The 19,009-nt window shown below is 44.6% G+C and overlaps 1 protein-coding gene across 3 annotated transcripts in view; it reads left to right on the forward strand.

Annotated features, from left to right (window-relative positions):
- The first annotated feature begins 287 nt into the window (after positions 1-287).
- The window catches only part of TRABD2B (TraB domain containing 2B), a 279,252-nt gene continuing 260,530 nt past the window's right edge, over positions 288-19,009 (forward strand). Inside the window, exons 1-2 of one of the 3 annotated variants that reach the window (XM_068690371.1) lie at positions 288-602; positions 1,081-1,641. In XM_068690371.1, the coding sequence (XP_068546472.1) occupies positions 495-602; positions 1,081-1,641 (669 nt within the window). In that variant the 5' untranslated portion in view covers positions 288-494. The remainder of the gene's footprint in view (positions 603-1,080; positions 1,642-19,009) is intronic. The other 2 variants (XM_068690372.1, XM_068690370.1) reach the window with 2 other exon arrangements.

A 19,009-nucleotide genomic window follows, 5' to 3' on the forward strand; every position in this document is an offset into this window, starting at 1 on the left:
GCCGAAATTTAGAAAAAAAAAAAAAAAAAGTTTTTTTTTTTTTTTTTTTTTTTAAATTTTTGGAGCTATTTCTCTCCCCTCCACCACGCTCCCTTCCAAACCTCCTCCCGAACCGGCGGGGAGGGAAGGGAGCTTCTCCGGTCTGCAAAAATCAAAGCATGGCGGAGGCTGGCGATGAGAAGCGTCCTGCCCCGAGCATCCAGCGGCTCTGACAAGCCCGCAGCCAGCGCGGGTGGGGGTGGGAGAGGGCGGGAGGGGGGAGAGCATGGGAGGGAGGGGGCGGCCAGTCCTTCCCCCTGCACTTGTCAGATGCAGATGGGACTGGCAAAGTTTGTTTGAATAAAAAAAAAAAAAAAAAAAAAAAAAGCCAAAAAAAAAAAAAAGGGGGAAGAGCAGGAGGAGGGGGAGGGAAAAAAAAAAAAAAAAGATCCTAGAAATCCAAAAAGGCTCATCTGGGAAAGGAGAGAGAGAGGAGGAGAGCGAGAGGAAGCGGGATGCAACTCAACCTGACGCTGATCTGCTTCGTCTTCGGGGGGTTCCTGCCCGACGCCGCGGCCCGGCGGGAGCAGATGGACACGGGGCAGTGCGACCTGCCCCGCTCGGTGAGCCGAGCCGAGCCGAGCCGAGCCGAGCCGAGCCGGGCCGGGCCGGGCCGGGCCGGGCTGGGGGATGCACGGGGGGAGCCGGCGCCGGGAGGGCGAGGGGGGCGCGGAGCGGGGGGCGAGCGGGGCCGGGGGGGACACGCGTGGCCCCGCAGGTGTGGCGCTGCCCCCGCGGGACCCCCGGCACGGGAGCGCGGCAGCGGCCAGGGGGAGGGAGAGGGGAGAAGGGGGGGACACCCCGGTTGTCGCCACGCCGCTGCCTGCGGCACCCGAGGGTCCCCGTGGGGGTCCCCGCGTGGGGCTGCGCCGTGGTTGTGTGCTCGCCGTGGGTGTCTGCTTGCTGGGAGCTGTGCTGTGGGGTGTGTTGGAGGGTGCCCCCCCCTACACTGCTCTGTCCCCACGGGCCACCCATGGGTGGTTTGCCCGTGGGTGGCTGCCACCGGCACTGACCGTCCGTCCCCTGCTTTCCTCCTGCCAGCAAGGAGAGCTCAACTCCTTCCTCTGGACCATCCGCCGCGACCCCCCCGCCTATCTCTTCGGCACCATCCACGTGCCCTACACGCGGGTGTGGGACTTCATCCCCGACAACTCCAAGGCCGCCTTCCAGGCCAGCTCCAGCGTCTACTTCGAGCTGGACCTCACCGACCCCTACACCATCTCGGGGCTGGCCAGCTGCCAGATGCTGCCCCACGGGGAGAACCTGCAGGACGTGCTGCCCCGCGAGCTCTACCGCCGCCTCAAGCGCCACCTGGACTACATCAAGCTGATGCTGCCCCACTGGATGACCCCGGACCAGCGGGGCAAAGGGCTCTACGCCGACTACCTCTTCAACGCCATCGCCGGCAACTGGGAGCGCAAGAGGCCCGTCTGGGTGATGCTCATGGTGAACTCCTTGACGGAGACCGACATCCGCTCCAGAGGGGTGCCGGTGCTCGATCTCTACCTCGCCCAGGAGGCCGAGAGGATGAAGAAGACGACGGGTGCGGTGGAGAGGGTGGAGGAGCAGTGTCACCCGCTGAACGGGCTCAACTTCTCCCAGGTAAGGAGGCTGCTGGGCCTCGTGGCTTATCCCAGGAGCTGGGAGCCATTCTCCTCAAATTTTAGTCAGTTTACCGTAGCGAAATTGAAGCCTGTTGCGGTGGGGAGGGATGCTCGAAGGCTTCAGCGGCCTTTGCACCGGTCTGTCTATTCCATCACACTGGTCCATGCTGTGTGAAGAAAAACAACTGTGATGTGCACAGTGAGCACTATGAGTTTATCATGTGTATTATTTATTTGAGAGGCAAATGTCCAGGGTGTGAATGTGTGTGTCTGCTGGCTTGTCACTTGTGAAGGAAACTTAAACGCCTCTGGTCAGTTTCTGGAGCTGGGTAAAAAGTGCTTTTTTGTTTGTTTGTTTTTAAATAAAGCAGCTCTGTGGTACTTGTCACGAAGGGGATAAAGCATGAACAATGAAAAAAGAAATTCAACATTGTTCAAATAGATTTAAGTATGTGCAAACTGTTGGTCGTCTTTTAGTAGTTACTCTGGGTCAAAACAAACTGGCTCGAGTTGCCCTCATTGGTCTGGGGGAAATTAAGTGTGTAATCTGCATGGATTTTGTTTTCATTTTAGAACAGGTAAAGTTCAGAAAAAAGAAAAGGATGTAGATTAAGAAAAAAAAGTTATTGGTGTAACTGAACTCCAGAATTCTTTCAGTGGATTTAGCTTTAAACAACCAAATACTAAGCCATGAGGTCTATTTCATTTCAGTGGATTAATCAGGAACACAGTCACAGCTATTGACTTTGCTTTGTGAAACTGTTTATGTGAAATCAGATTTACTAGAAATTCAGGAAATGAATGTGTGTGGAAGAAAACAAATAATCCAGGGGAAATTTAAGACGGTGTCAGTTACTGCTACGATATTTCATTTTTAACCTTCTTTTCAGCATTAATTTTAGATCAGTTATTTCCAGCTGTACCTTACTGTCCTAGTTTTAGCAAAAAAATTCTTGGTGATGTGTGAGTAAGGATTAAAGCACTGATCTTTGGTGTGATTAAAATGTCCTTGGAGTGTGTTCAGCCCTTTCTTCCCTGAAGTGTAGTGGGAGCTGTCTTAAGAGCAAAAAGTCTAGCTTTCTCTAAGAGTTGGTTCATCTGATGTCTTCCGCTAGAAGACTAACTCTGCATTCAGACTTCACAGGAGAAGATTGGTCATATACACTTTTTTTTTGGGGGGAAGGGTTGTTTTTCAACAGAAATAATAAAAATTAAAAGCCCCCTGGACATTTTCATTAGCTAAGATACATGAAAAACATGGAATTTGCTTTTCCTTCTTCTTTTCAAAGTGCTTAAGTGCCTGTCCTTGCTATTGAACCGCTTCTTTAAGGTGAGGTAAAAATAATTAATCATTGCAGAGCTCTAGTAGCATTTGGTTGTATTAGGTCAAACATGGAAGTTAGAATCGAGCATGTGCAAGCACTTGGTTAAAGACGTACCTCTTGGAAGCCTTTTAAATATGAATCATATTGCATTCTTTTTCTTTTTAGAGAGAGAGAGAAGGAGTGAGAGAGACAGGAAAAGGGACAGAGCACAAAACTCACTGCTGTGCTTACCCTAAGTCTGGTTTTAGCTCAGTCACTACCCTCTAAATAGTAGCAAAAATTTCCCCTTCATTTTGCTACAAAAGTAAACTAAAAAAAGAACAGTGTTACCGCCATAGGCAAGTAAAGGACAATCATTCCTACAGGAAGTTTGAGTTGATTAAAAAATACATTTTAATTATTGCAGAGAACTGATATTACTACTTATACACATCAGTGTACATGAGGATTTTTCCTAGATTGAAGCTTTTTCTGGGAACGAGGCCACCAGAACAACATGAGACAAAATTAAATAAAACAAACCAGATATTTATTTTCTTGCTTCCTCTAGATTTCATGCATCCTGACACCTGGCTAGTTGTTTAACAATAGTAATTTGTAATGTTATCACACCGTCTGGCAGTCCTACTGCTTGGTGTATTTCTGTGCTAATTTAGTGGAGTGGATTACTATAGCTAGGTTTCACCTCCTAATTCCAGGTCTTAGAGCCTTCCTTAAGCAACACATAATTAAACCACACTAAAATGGAAATCAGAAATTGAGCAGCTTTTGTCTTGTGGGGTGTTTGCACAGTTTGATGAGAACATCTGTGATAAATTACAGTCCCGAATCTGCTAAGGGCATCAGCAGTTTTTACCTGTTTTCAGCATTACTGTTACAGGAATACTGCATGTAATTCCAGCATTTGGAGTTCAGGTTTTCAAACTGCGCCTCGCTGAATCATGTCAATGCTTTTGTTCCCTCTGTCCCCAAAGTCCAGTATTTTTGCCCTCAGCAAATTAAAAAAGAAAAAGGCTTTTTTTACTTCCCCTCAAAGGCAGCTTTGTGCTACTGCAAATATTTAATCTGACTACATGCACCAAATCTGTTAATCTGATACCGTGAGGAGGAGGAAATCTAGGAGTGGTCCCGGTGTGGTACTTGGTTTTGATCTGCTCTGAAAGAAAGCGGATACACTTGCATTTTTGACCAAGAACGATCTTTGAAACGTTCTGTGCGTCACTTTGAAATGTTGATTGTCTTAGCCGGATGAAAAGATTAAGGTGGCTCATATAATTGGCTGCTTCCTGGAGAGCTAGCTCTTGCAGGTAAGAGCACAGCACATTGTTTTGTTGTGTGGTGCATTTTTTTTTTTTTATTGTAAGCTCAAAAACTTTGTAGTTTGAGACCCTGTTTGCCCTGGAATTTCTGGTCAGTGTTTTGTGCAGCTTTCCCAGCTCCACTCCTTTGCCCTGCCTTCCCACCGCCTGGCTGCACAGCTCTCGGAGCATCCTTGCTTCTCCTGTGGCTCTGGCAGCCGCTGGGGACACAAAATCCGTGTGTGGGCCCTAGGTCTTAAATAGCTGGTGGCAGGGCTTCTAAGGCATAGCTAAGGGCTGGGATGGGAGCCTGACAACAAGGGAATTCAGATCAGATTTAGGCCAGGTTGAAGTTTCACAGGTCCTTGGTTTAAATAGATTCAGGGTATCACTGAAGGCAAGACAGAAAAAGCTGAAAAACGCACAGAGAAGAAGCAGCAGACAACTTTTCTATCTGACAAGACAGACGTTTATTTACAGAGTGACCAGAAAAGTGCTACATCAAATGTCCCAGGACGGAGAAGAGCTGATAGAGGACGGAGGGAGTTCTGGGCCTTGTCTGTTTGGGATCCTGGCCACGCGGGCTGGCCCATGCATCCTACAAGGCCTAGGTAGGAGAGGGCTTTCACCTCCTCTCTAGGACCCTCTCCGCAAACTGAAATATACTGTTTGGGCCAGGGGGATGCTGAAGGTAACTGCTGCAGCTGCTCAGTGTCCTCTGACAGCCCCGTCCCGTTGCAGAGGGCAGGCACTGGGCTGTGAGTGCTGTGGGGAGCTCCTGCTCATCACCCTGGCCGTGCCTGTCCTCGGGCCACAGCTCGTCCCCACCATGAGCCAGTGAGGCCAGCAGCAGCTCCACACAAACTGCTTGGCCCTGGGGAGCTGGGTATAGCTCTTGTTTCACAGCTCAGGCCTACCTCTCAGCAGGGTTCCTGAACTGAGAATGTAAAGGTGTACGTGTCCCTTCCCCAAAGCTGAAAATAAAACCTTCCTCCCGTCCCCATCACACTTCTCACTGCAGGGAGAATCTGCATGCAGCCGTGCCAGATGCCCTTAATCCCAAGCTTTGTAAGGGGAATTTGGTGTAGGGATCTGACTTTATCCTGACCAATCTGTCAGGGAAGTTGTTAGGCCAAAGGGGAGCCATGAGCAGCCCCTTTTCTCTTCCTCTGGTCGGGGTTTTCTAAGCTGTGACTGAGTGTTCTCTGGCTGGTATCATTTCAAACTGCAGGGGGAGATGTTAAATATCAAACCGGTGTTGATTGGATCAGAGACTGCCTCAAAGAAAGAAACCTTAGACTGTGCCAGATTAAACTTCACACTTCACCATTCTTCCCCTTTCATTTCTTTGCCGCCTCATTCTCTGCACAAATAAACCTTGTCTCCCTACTTTCTACCAATGAGACAGCATTCAAGGGGCAGAAATTACTTTGTTAACAAAATCAGTCTTCATTTCCCAGGTCCTGCTGTTCCATCAAACCCTGGGACATGGCAGCTTTGATTACTCTGGTGATAGGATTAGAGGAGGAACAAGTGCTGTTTAATAAAAGGCCAATGGGTGGTCCATCAAGTTTGGTCACTGACAGATCTGCAGTCTTGAAGCTAGACCTTCAATGGCAAAACAGCATGACATTAATATATAGACAGGCCCATGGCTGTGGACTTGCTATTCCATCTCCCCTGTCCCCTCAAAAAAAATTAAACATTTCTGTAATCCCAAAGCTGAGGTTCCGGGAGCTGACAGGAACTGGCATAACTCACTTCATGGCGAATTTGCCTGTTTGCATGAATGAAAGATCCAGGCTCCAAGTTTGCAGAACCAGATTAAAGGGCTCAGTTTCAGAGCTATCTGACTTTTGACAGCCTGTGTAATTTACTTGAGAGAATATTATTGTTTTATTTTGTTTTATTTTATTTGTTAGGAAATGTGGTATATGCCTAATAAAAACTGTGCCTTTTTGCTTTCAAAAAATTTCAGTCTTTATCAAAAGGGCAAGAGAATCAAAAATAGTTTTCTATCATCTGTTTAGGTTGCTGATTATTGTTGGAAGAAATGTTGTTAAAAGGCTTGATTATGCATGCGTGCACATAATTTTCGGCTTGCTGGCTCTAATTTAATTATCACACCCTTCATCTCCATCCCCAACCCCAGAGTAAAAATCAAATACAAAAATTCCCCACTAAAATCAAACTTGGGGTAGAAGTTCATCCAGCAGAAACAGAGATCTTTCCTCTGAGTACTAACGGTGCTGTTTTACGTCTGTGCCGGGGAACTGCTGAGGGTGAAACTGTGCAGGTATTAAAACAAGGGTAGTTGCAGAAACACCTGAAAGGATCAGCAGCTGGCATTTTGTAGGTGTAAGGGGCTGTACGTGCTGCTCTTTACAGCCAGTTGCTGTGCACTTCTTCACCATAGTACCCTTGAAAGGCTCACCCTGGAGTTTGAGGCCTATCAAGAAAAGAGCCAGTCAGCTAATGACGACTTGATCTGGCAGTTCATCTCCTGTAATTGTTGGGTATATAGCTACAAGAGGTGCATACGGAGCAGGTGATGTATGAGCCCTTCCTCTCCCCTGATCCTTCACACCTCCCTTGGGAAGATTCAGTTCTGCCAGCCTTCCACAAGCAGGCTCGAAGAGATCTTTGCTGGTTGATTTGTTTGCAGAATTATGGGTGCTGCTAGTAAGAGATTTTAGGCAGGAAGTGTATCTTTGTAAGGTGGGCTTTGAAAGGAATAAACCCCAGAAAGCCACGGTGAACAAGGCGTGTTTGAGGCAGCTGAACGTTACCAATGTATACGAGCAAATTAGCAGGATTTGGGCATTTTTTTCCTGTGTGTGCGGTGAGAGATGAGTTGGGATCAGAGCATGTTCTGCCTCTCTGCAGCAGTGGGGAGCCCTGAGGAGCACAGGGGACACCGGGGCACATGCTTTGCTCCCTGGGGGAGATCTACTCCCCAGGTTATGCTCAGAGAAGCGATCAGAAGAGTACTGATGGCCTGAATCCATCCCTGTCCTCAGGCACTAATGCTGCTTTCGTACTCCTGTGGGATCTTCCCTGGATAGTTTGTCACCTTCAAACTGCTCCCCCAGTGAGTGCAAAATACACCCCTTTTCAGTAAATTATATTGCTATGATGATTTTCTGTCCGTTTGTTGTTTGTTTTCTGTTTCTGATGCTCTTGCAAGAGCAGTCAGGATCCTGCCCTGGGCCCAGAGTGCTTTACTTATAAACAGAACGAACCATTGACCTTAAAAACCTCAACTTGAAGTATAGTGCAACCTACAGTCCTCAGAAAGTCTTTAACAGCCTCCCCTCAGCTCCCTGGTGAGTAGCAATCCACGTTATAAAGCCAGCCCACATCATTCAGGCTTGTCAGAGGTTCCTGTATTGAAAAGGCCAGAAATGATCTTAAGCAAGGGCACTCATTCACCTTGCACTCCTGTGGAGACAGAGATCAGCGGCAGGGCTCCTGGCAAAGCATATTTGGGAACTTCAGAGGGACATACTGTAAAATAACAGGTTTCCCCTGTGCTAGGCCTTACGCTCCAAAACCATTAATCTCTTCACTGTCGTTAGGAGTTGATGAGACAGGTAAAAAGCAGAAGGAATCAGAGAGTTGCTGCTTGAGCCACATGAAATTTCTTGTTATTTCTTTCATCTTTTGGTCCTGATTAAGGAGTTCCCTGCATGCTTGGATAAGGGATTTTAAGGTATTGTCCCCAGGGCACATACCATTTAGGATAGTACCAAACCTGAGTTTTTCATCAAGGACTGGTGTTCGGGAACTTCATTTTTTAACTTCCAGGAGCTAACATTAGAAGAGCCTTATTTTGCAGGGAAACTTGTCTGCCTCGTGCCCACATGCTTTCCCAGGTTCCTGTTTCAAACCTATAAACAATTCAGATCCCAGATGCTTCTAGATTTAAAATCCACAGAAAGCACTGCAGGGTGGCCACAAAGCTTCAATATCTTCCTGAACCTCTCGAATTATTTATGTGTGGAAGCCTCTTAAGACATTTTTCTGAATATTGCAACAATTTGTGGACCTAACATTCTTTCTCTAACCCATAAAGCATTATGGGTTCCAGCTTGCTTGAGATACCAGAAATTAAACTGGTGCATACAGAGCTTAAAATTGCGGATATCACTGTTTGAATGTAACATCCCAGTTCTTGGACTGGGGGTGGAACAAGGCTGTACTCTCTGCAGACTGGGAACAGACGTGCAACTCAAACGCATGGCTGGTTGTACCCACCGCAACTAGTAATTATGGCATCTCGCTCATCTCCGCGGATTTGCTTTCTCTACTGTTTAAGAGCACAGTGTATCTGTCTTCTGTTACTGTTGTTTATTGGATCTAGTTGTCATTTAAATGCACAATTAGAAGTGACACGGTTAATACCTGTATCAGAAACTCCAGCAGGAGTTAGTACAGATGACTGCTACTTTTATCACCAGTTATTCCAACAGCAGTGCTTGCCATTTGACTTTCCAGTTTTTAGAGCTTCTTCTGCAAGTCATTTCAGGACTTGTAGCACAATATAAATGAAAGTTGCTAAAAACTGTAAATTAAAACCATGTGTTCAGCATTTTGGGATGGATGTTGTGTGACTTGAGGAGGCTCATTAGCAAAAGTATTTTTAGTTTGAATAAGATCAAAGACCCGAGATTTTCCACTCTGAGGGTCATTTGACATAGGCCTAGACACCCCATTTCTCATCAAACATAGATTTCCATAGCCAGTTTTGCCTGAAGAAATCATCATCCCTCAAATACTGTAATTATATTTATTATCAGTGAGTCACTGCTGATCACCTCTCTCCGGGCACTGCAGCAACAGTGAGGGTTGAAGAGTCCTGCAGATGTCAAAAGGGAGTTTTATTATTGACTTTTTCAGAATCAGGATTGCAGCCCACACCTGTGAATAGCAGTTAGATGTGGAAGACCACTGGGTATGGACCAGATCCTATATGTTGCACTCATTCCAGGGTGTCCCTTGAAGCCAGAGCTAACAGTGAACCATTCCCAGAAATTCCTGTTAGCAAACAGAGGAAAAGATTGTACAAAAATAAAGCATCCTGATTTCTTCTTTTCCTAGGCTCTGTTAACATGGAAGTTATGGAGCCTTTCAAATATGTTCCAGTCCAGAGGTTCTTCATGCTTGGTTATCCCTGCAGAATCACCGAGTCCACTGAGATGCTGATTCAGGCTGCTAAGCACAGCTCAGAAAAGCTAGCAATGCCAAAATGCTAGCTTAACAACACAATTAAGGGAGTAACACTAAATGCTTTATGTTTTCCCCAGCTTCATCAAACTTGCTTTTTTTTACCCTAATTCTTGTATTGGGGTACCCACTGGGAGACATGAATATCCCCAATAGAGAAAATGGAGAAGGAGCTGCCTGTGTGGAGCAGAGCAAAATTCATCAGGCTCACCTCCTGAGCCAAGCAATGAGAAAAAGGAAACAGAAACCTTCAAGTTATTTTCAAACCTCTTTCCATTTTAATAAAAGTCAACTTATGAGGAACACAGGGAAAATATTTCTTTAAAGTAGGAGCTTCTATGTCTTGAAAGTACCCCCTCAATATTTTAGAGACTTTATTAAATCCAAGGTCTCCATTAGGCTCCCTCACTTTTGTTAACAATCACAATGAAGACTGATTATTCTCTGTACACTTTCTGCCACCACACAAATTTTGCTTTCCTTTGATTTCTTGCAGGCTTTTCCTATTACAGGTGACAGCATAATAGTGATGGGGAATATTTATTTAAATGTGAGACAGAATGCTCCCACTACAGGAGTTTGCAGAGTCAGCAGAGGGGGAGAGGGCAAAAGGGTGATTTGAGAAACATGCCCAACTTTTTGAAGGTCTTTGTATTTCTGGCATGTGATTGATTTACGGTTTTAGAAATAATCATCGAGATTAATGCTATTCCAGCAGTGAAGTATGATGAGATACATCCCAGTGTGTCCCATTGGCTCTATAGCACTGGTAAAATCATCACAGTGCTGTTAATTGCAAAAGTGTTAAGCCTTACAGCACATGCAGAGCTGGTTCTAATATAGAAAAGACCTCTGGGATCCAACTGGATGCTAACTTTGGTGGTTTGCTTTCAAGCTCAGGTACTGTTTTATTTTTGGGACATCACAGGAAGAAGAGGGGGCATGTATGCCAAAGGGTCTCAAAATGATTATTTTTATGAGAGTTGGCTGTACAAAAAGCCTTTCTCTCTTTCTCATAATGACTTTCTTTCCTGATTAGTACAGGAAAAAGCCAGAATGAACATCCTCAAAAAATCTCATTATTTGCTTGCTGAAGGAAATAACTCATTAACACATAGAATTGAGCAAAACTGAGTTTCTAGTACCAAGTTATGGCCAAACCAGTTTTAATACAGCCAGGCCTTCAGACACTGGGATGCTCTATTGGTTGACAGCTGCAAGCAAACTGCAGTTCAGTGCCTTTGTCGTTTCTCCTTTCAGTTTCCAGAACAACAGGAAGATATTTTCTTTCCTCGAGGCTCTGAAAGTCAGGCCGTGAAACCAGGTTATACCAACCTGAAATAATCCTGTTCTTGTGGTGGCGAGGTGAAGTTCAGAGGGTCACAGCAGCAGGTATTCGCAGGCATGAAGCAGTGTTCGACTTTATGGATTGGCTTGTGGCTGTATGCAGACTTGTGCTGACTAGCTTTTTACCCAGCTAATTGTGTGAGGCCAGGGAGGATTTTCTTTATTAACTCAAGTGGCTTGGCTGTGAAATGAGACATACTGTACAGTATATAATTCAGCTCACTTTCAAAGGCGTTTTTGTTGAAGCTGGGTATCCAGAGAGACCCGAGCCTTCAACATATATGCATCTGAAACAGAAATTTAATAATTTAAAGTTAGCTTTTACACTGGTTCATATTCCAGCAATGGAATAGTGCTTGCTTTAAAAAATACCCTATGGTTTAGTGCAAAACGGTTGTTGGTGGTAGATTTTATTTATTTTTGTTATTTTTGTTATTTTTTATTTTTTTTCTGATGCACTCCTGCCACTCTGATTATTTTCTGTGTGTTACTAGGGCTGGACAAGTTTGTAAGTGACTTAGTATATAAGCTCTTCAGCAAATTATGGCTCTGAAGTTGAAAGGAAGCATGGGTGTTCACTGCAGTGCTTGATGTACATTCTCAAGCCTCCTGAAGTATGAGTTGTTGAGAATCACTTGTGTATCCTTTTGTGTTTTGGGAAGTGCAAACAGCTATAATCTCCCAAAAGGTGTCATATTTTGGCATATTTTGGATGGATTTTGTCATTACTGACAAAGAGATCCCAGTGGAAGATATTCATAGGAATGCAAAACACAATCACCCAAACCCACACAAGATCCCTTATCGTGCTCTCTCTAAAGCTGTTGCAGATTCATTTGAATTACACTGGAAAGATTTATCTCTTATTAATGGAGCGCTCTTCATTTTTTAAAATTGAGTTGTTGTGCAACACATCAAGTAACAATGTCATAACACATCATAAATCAGTTTGTTCTCTGAAGGATTCTAGATGAGTTAATCTAACATCCTGGACACAGTTCATGAGCAGTTAATTTTAGCAGTTCTCTTTGATATATATCAGTTAAAGCAAAGCAACTCCAGCCATTACGGGGAGTCAAAACTGGTTAACGGCAAAGCAAGTACAGACAAAGATTGTTCAGAGATAAAGCCTCTGGCAGATCATTCAAGGGATCTTTGCTTTTTATAGAACAATTGTAGCTCTAATACCAGCAGCGCAGACACTCTGGGACAAAGAGAAAACACACACACACACCAAACCACAGAATAAACCACACACACCACTTGGTAGTCGTATCGAACAAGAAAGTCAAGCTAAAGTTCACCAACCCTGACGTAGTTACCAAAGAACTCCATGGCAGGCAATGAGATGGGAAGAAATACCCTAAAAACGGCATTCAGGAATTATTCCCATTGTTAGGGAGAGAAACTGAGAACGTTTGATTTGAAACACAAAGTCATCCGGCAGCCTGCCAGATGCCATTTATCTCAAGGTCATGCAATATAAATAACCCCAAGAGTTAGCTCTAAAGCGGAGGAGCAGGAGGTAGCTAAACAAAAATAGAGGAAGGGATTCCTCTCTCTTTCCTGGGGATGTTCGGCATGCTACTGACAAGGTTTCAAGGCCTGGCACTTGCAACGAGTCTAAAATATTAAGAGCAGTAACACACGCTCCAGACAGGGAGTATAGTTGAGCAGGGCATTGTGGAAGGGCCTGTGGTCTGACACCAAGCCACTAAACTGTCACACATTTCTGCAAGAATTAGTCAGGGAGCCTAATTAAAAAGGAAAAGTCAGCCAGAAAAAAATTCTCTTGGAAGTTTAAGTCTGAAAAGATTGATCCCTATTACACAGTAGAGACAACAAGTATTTATTTACTGTTTAGATTGGATGGCCATGTGCATTTTCCCCTTCTTCCAACACACCAAAGTGTCAGAGCCTTCCTACAATTTTTAAGGGAAAAATAGGCTTAACAACTATCAGGTTCTGTAATCCATCATCACTACCAGTCAAGGAAGGAAAGGATGTGCTTTGCAGTGATCTCTTGCACCTGAGAATATAGCTTTGAAAATACCAGTGCAACACTCCCCAGAAGGCTTGGCAGCCATTCTTCCATTCTCTGGAGCAAAGCTCGGTGTGGTTCCTGTTAAAATAAATAAGACAAGTATGTGGTCCTTGGAGCTCTGGAGCTCAAAACCATATCCCTGTGCTGCTCCTCAAAACTAGGCAACGTGCCTCCTACTGGTTTATATAGAAAGGAGTTTTGTGTAGCTAAATAATTCATGAAGATAATGAGGAAGAAAAAAATGGTTAGTCAATATTTGTCTAATTTATTTGTGATACAGTTAAGCTTAAAAAGCAGGCTGAGTGAAGTTACCTGTGGTTTCATGCTGAATTGTTGATGCAATGAAAAAGTGACCTAAACCAAGTAAGCTGTCAGAAGGACAGTTTTAAACTGAAAGTGTTTTGGTTCATGTATCTCTTGCCTTGTTCAGCCAGCAATGGTAGAGATCACTGTACCAAGTCCTTTGTCTGTATGGTCTGAGCTCTGGTCCTTCAGAACAGAAAGCAAGCAAGCTGGCAATCTGCTTAAGACTAATTTCAGACTTAAAACTAATTTCAGCATGATCGGGGAACCCTGATCATTTTAATATTTATATCTGTATCTATATTTATATCTATATCTTACAATTCTATATCTATAGACTTTACGTAATGAGTTGGAAACTGAAGTATGACCTCAGAAGCAGAAACATCCCATTATTATGCCTTGGGCTAAGATTGTGAGTTATCCATCTATCAACTTCTCTTTTCAACTTATTTATGTCTCTTAGAAAAAGGTTACTTGTACGTGGCAGGACTGCAGTCAGTGAAGCAGTGATGTGAAGGGCCACTTACAGAAGTCCAGGCTGGTTGCCATCTCTGGAGCCCTGTAGTTCTGGCAGGAGTTGGAGGGACACATCTACATCCCTTGGCAAACAGACCATCTCCACCCATCTTTGCACCTCATTTTAGTTCCTACTGAAACTGATTTTCTCAAACCCAAATGTTCTTTAAAAATGGCAGACGGCGAAGAATTGCATCATTAGCAATGAACCAAGGACTTTTGTGTTGCAACAACTTTTGTTGAGGGATTATTGTGTTGAAAATCCACAGATTTTGGCACAGGCTGGAGAACTCAGCAGCTCCACTGTGCATGTCCTGCCATCATTCAACAAGCGGACTTTGTTGCTCGACGTCGCAGTAGGGCAGCCAGTTGGCTTCTCCCAACCTCTTTAGGTTTCCAGATGTCATAACAAAATGAGAGAGAGAGACTTAGCCATCTTTCATTTGTTTACGCTGGAGCTGCTAGGCAGAGACCAAGCCACAACACTGCACAGCTTTTCAAAAAGGACTTAATAGGCCTCTCTGTAAACAGATCTAAATATTTGCTCCAGTGACATTTATCGCATCACACGTCTGGCGCGAGTGTTTCGTCCTTGTTTTGCTTGCATGTTTGGATTCTCTTATAAACATTAATGAAGTGCTTGAATACAAATGAATAACCCCCCCCTTCTTCCCACCCTGAAGGGGAGGGGAATAGGAGGGCATGAAGTAATGATAGTTCAACCTTCAACCCGTAATTGTTCAGTACATTTTGATGACAGCTTTCGTTCTCACATGCTTTAAAAGACTTTATTCGGCATGTACATCCATGCAGAAGGCATTGCACCTTTCTTCAAAGGCAGCTGCAGCTGGGGTTGGGCTGGGGGGCAGTCAGCACACAGCACTCTGTAGTTTGATGTTTGGTTGGTCTTAGCAGGTTGCCCTGCTGCTGGGTTGCCAACAGACAGCATTGTGCCCCACTAAAATGCATTTAGTAGAGGATATATTTAATATATTCATCTTGACGTCTGTTTTTGGCTATTGGCTGGACAGAATAATGGGCCTGAAACACCTCAGGGTTCATCTACCTCACGCTGGAGAGCTGAGGTGCGAGGTGCCTCTTTGCTGATCATAAGAGGGACGAAGTTCAGGCTGAGAAAACATTGAATATCTCATTCCTGCGTGGGAGCAGTTACAACACTATTCCTTCTCCTTGCCTAGTTCAAAATGTCACAATATCTCCCATGCACAAGGAATTAGCATCACCTCCTGCCAGGTCACGCAGTACTTTGCTCAGGACCTTGCTGAGCATCTTTAGTTTCCAGAGCTGGCCCTGTAGCAGTGGTGGTTTGGTTTCTTAGGAAGCTGGTAGAAAAAAGAAATTCTGTGTTAGCCAGGGGAGTTTCTTCAGAAATTCCCTAAACCCATGCAACTAAGCTCTCAGTTCTTTGTTAAGAGCAAAACTGCTGCATTTATTCTGTGGGACATAAAAAAAGTCGTAAATGCCTAGAAAGTAATCAGGAGTTTATTCTTGAGATGATCTTTAAGAAAAACATCATGCTGTACAAGAAATCTGCGGGTTAGCTGTCTGCAAGAGTCCTAAGTGGGAAGGATTTATTTCCCAATAATCAGGCTTTGGGAGGTCAAGATTAGTACCCAAGGAAAAAAAAAAAAAAGGCATGTTTCCTTCATCTGAATGATTAGGTACAAAATGGGTTAAAAATAGTCCTGCCTTTGGATCAGTATGTATATGTAACCATTCAGTTTGCACATACTTGTGTAGTATTAGAAAGTGCCTGTCAACTCCATTAATTACCAAATTGCTTATTCATCCTATGCATTCCTTGCATAAATCCATATCAGCTTGGCCTTTCGTAACAGTATTTGTTTATATGAACCGGAACTCTCGGTCCTGAGGAGTCTTAAAACGCCTCTCGAAAGAATTTCTTCCTCCGCCCCTACAGGGACCCAGGCTAAGTGCTATTGAGAGGATGCTCTGCGGCGTGATTTACTGCTGGGTGGGTGGGAGCAACGAAATTGTCTGCAGAGGTGTTCCCTTGTCACCTCTGTCCTGTCGGTAGTTGAAATGGAGAACTGATTTTTACAGTCCTCAGCAGCTGGGAAGTGCACACCAGAAAAAAGAAAAGCTGGGGGAAAAGGACCGAAAAAACAATTTTCTGATATTTTTGTCATCCTCTGCCTGATGTGCCAACACTAATGGAGGCTTTTTTTTTTTTTCCTGATTTATAGTCCAGTGCACTCCAGGGTCCCTGTCGCTCAAGCATTCTGCCTTTCGCTCATTTGCTGGAACACAAACATGGAAGTGTATTTGGAGCTTTAAAAAAAAAAAAAATTAAGGCAAGCTGCCAGATCAGAACCTAATACACAACATATGTTTACAGGGTTATAGTCTCTTGCCATGCCGGCTTTAGCGGCGTTCCAGTGTGAAATAGAGTAAATGCCTTCCAAGACCTTTTATCATCCATCGTGCTTATCAAAACAGTAAAAATACTGTTTTTATTTCAGCAAACGTGCCTTTCCTCTTGTCTGAAGCCTTTTGAATTCCCTCCTGCATTTGGGATCAATGGAAGAGTCTTGTTTCTCTAGTTCTCCTCTTCACAAGAGCTCATCTGCCTCGGAGCTGGCCGGGTTCATCCACCAGCTTTGCCAGCGTCCCTGCATGGGACCCCTGGTCTGTAAGGAGAGGGTTCTGCCTTGTGCATCTGTAGTGTGAATCATGGCACTCTGCGAAGAGTCTGTGAAAAAGAAGGGGTTGTGCAAGTGTAAGGCACAGAGGGCTGAAGCAAGGGAGGTGCTTTAAGCTGGCTTGGGTAACCTCAGCTGGTCCAGGTGCAGGGGGTGCCACTGGTTAGCACTTAGTTCAGGCCACAGCCTACCAAGAATTAGCCAGCAGTGATTCAGTTTACCTTTCATCACCTTTTTTGTATCTTGAGCTCTGTGGTTCCCTCCTGGGCTCTGCTACCTGTGCCTTGCACGGTGCTGGTAGCTCCCCATGGGGCACTGCCCTCCCTCAGTCCAGGGAAGACAGGAACATTGAGAATGAAATCTGCTGCACGGGGGAGCTGCAAGCTCACACCACGGGCTCCTGTGACTGCTCCAGATTTAGGAATGGGGTGAAACAGACCATGCTGTGAGGCACAGGGAATGGAAAACAGGGACTGTTACTCCAGGCTGCTGTCACCTCCTGTGGCTGCTCTGCCCAGCGTGCAGTAGCTGCAAAGCTGCTGGAGCAGCGGCTGGACGAGGCCTGCAGAATGGGTAATGAGTAACAGTACACAGAGCCCAGGAAAATTCAGCTTGAAGTGTCTGAAAATGTTGTGGCATAAGTCAAAGTCTTTTCTTGATGGGTATATACAGCTCTGAAAGAGCAGCAGCCAAAGCAGCTATAAGCCCATCGCTTTTTATTCTCCCGCTCATTCTTCTCATGTCGGATATGCCTCACACGATTTATGAAGCATGCTAGGCCACCTGAACCCATGGGATCTGCATGCACTCCTCCAGGCTAACCAAGGGCTGTGCTAGCACGCTGGATGCCTTAGCAGGAGGCAAGACTCGTCTGGAGCCTCAGACACAATCCTGATGCGGCCCTTTGTGTGCATGAGAGATGGGCAAGATAGCAGAGCTATTTATTTTTGGAAAATCATTTCTTTCTTTTCTTTTCTTTCTCTTTTTTTTTTTTTTTTTTTTAACAGAAACAGTGCTCATGTAATTATTTGTATTTTGAGGAAAAAAATGTTACTTCAAACGTCTCAATTTCAAACTTGAAGTGTAGCTAGAAACACCCAAGAGCCTCATCAGCAAATCAACGGTCTGATGATTGACCCAAATGGACATTTTTGTGCTGTTAGTTCATAAAAACACAATCAAGACAGAAAAGACTGAATTCTTAACTTTTATCTGCGGGTACAATTATTGTTCCCTGCTGAACTGTGGAAAGCAACAGAGAGGTGCAAGTCTCTAGGCAGCTTTGAATGAGTATGTTAAGAGAGGAGAAAGTTCGTCGGGTGCTTCCTTCATGGGAGGTCTCTAACACAACCCCAGGCTACCTCACTAGCAGGTCATTTGACATAGGGCAACTCCACCTCTGCAGCTGTGTTCTCTGCTGACATTGGTAGAGTTACAGTGCTTTACATCTTATGAGTTGTTCTTGCCCACAGGAAATTTCATGTGTATTTTTCATTGGATTTCCAGCAGGTTGGATTTCTCTAGCTCTGCTAACATTTAGTAGTGTCCTATGCTGTGAGCAGGCGTTGTTCTTGAAGTAGTTTTGGATCAAAAATGGGAGGCAGGACGTGGCAGTTCCACCTCAATATCTTATCAGGGACGTCTCTTCTAGGTTGTCTTAACTAAAAGTTCATTTCAGAAATAAAAATCACATGTATGGAAGCCACACAGACAAAAGTATAAATACAGATGTTGCGTCTCTTGCAGCTCAGATGACCCAGATCTCTTGCCTTTACCCCCAACCACAGCCAGACAGCTACTGGTTTTGTTTTAGGAGAGGTTGAAGAGGTTGTCATGGTTTGGACTTTCAGTCCCTCATCTCCGTCTTTGCTCCCCAGAATTCTTCTCTTTCCATCACCAAGGAAATGAGCTACCTGTGCGTGTGGTTCAGCTTTTGAGTCAAACGTTTAGCCTTCTGCCTGCAATTCTTATTTGTCTTTGCTGCTTGGTTTTAAAGGAATTTCTGTATCTGTTCCCCATTCCATTTCAGTTATGCATAGTTTTATGCGACTGGTAGTTGCAGAGCAAAGTTTAAAGGACTCAGCCAGTAAAAGTCCATATTGGGTAATTCCTTGAACATGGTGAATGCTGGGACAGTGACGTTGCTCGGACATAGGCTCTGTTTCCTATATTTCGACAGTATTCTAGCTCCTAATCACTTGTTCTGTGCAGAAAGCTTTTACTGTATGCTCTGCTGCTGCCCAAATGCAGTTGTAGGTTGCAGATTATGAGATTTCAGGTTCGGTGTATCAGCATAGGTTTTAGTCCTCCGGTGACACAGCCAAATACTGTTGTTATGATAAAATTCAGAATTTGTCTCCGAAGCACCTCTTGCTAGCGTTGCCTCATGCATTCTCAACTAGCAACGTATTCCTTTGTCTAAGTGACTTCCAGTGTTGGAACTTTTTCCTAGCATATTTAAGGTTTTTCTTTACTACTTCCAGATGTAGTCTCTTGTTTTACCATTCTCTGACTCTGTAAATATATCTTCTCTGGTGTTAGTACCGCTCGGTTATTTGGACAGAGCTGTCGTGATGTACAAGATGTCTGCATTAGGAGATTTCTTTATTAAAGCATTTTT

This window comes from Anas acuta, chromosome 8 (assembly GCF_963932015.1).
Source record: "Anas acuta chromosome 8, bAnaAcu1.1, whole genome shotgun sequence".
NCBI classification, from domain to species: Eukaryota; Metazoa; Chordata; class Aves; order Anseriformes; family Anatidae; genus Anas; species Anas acuta.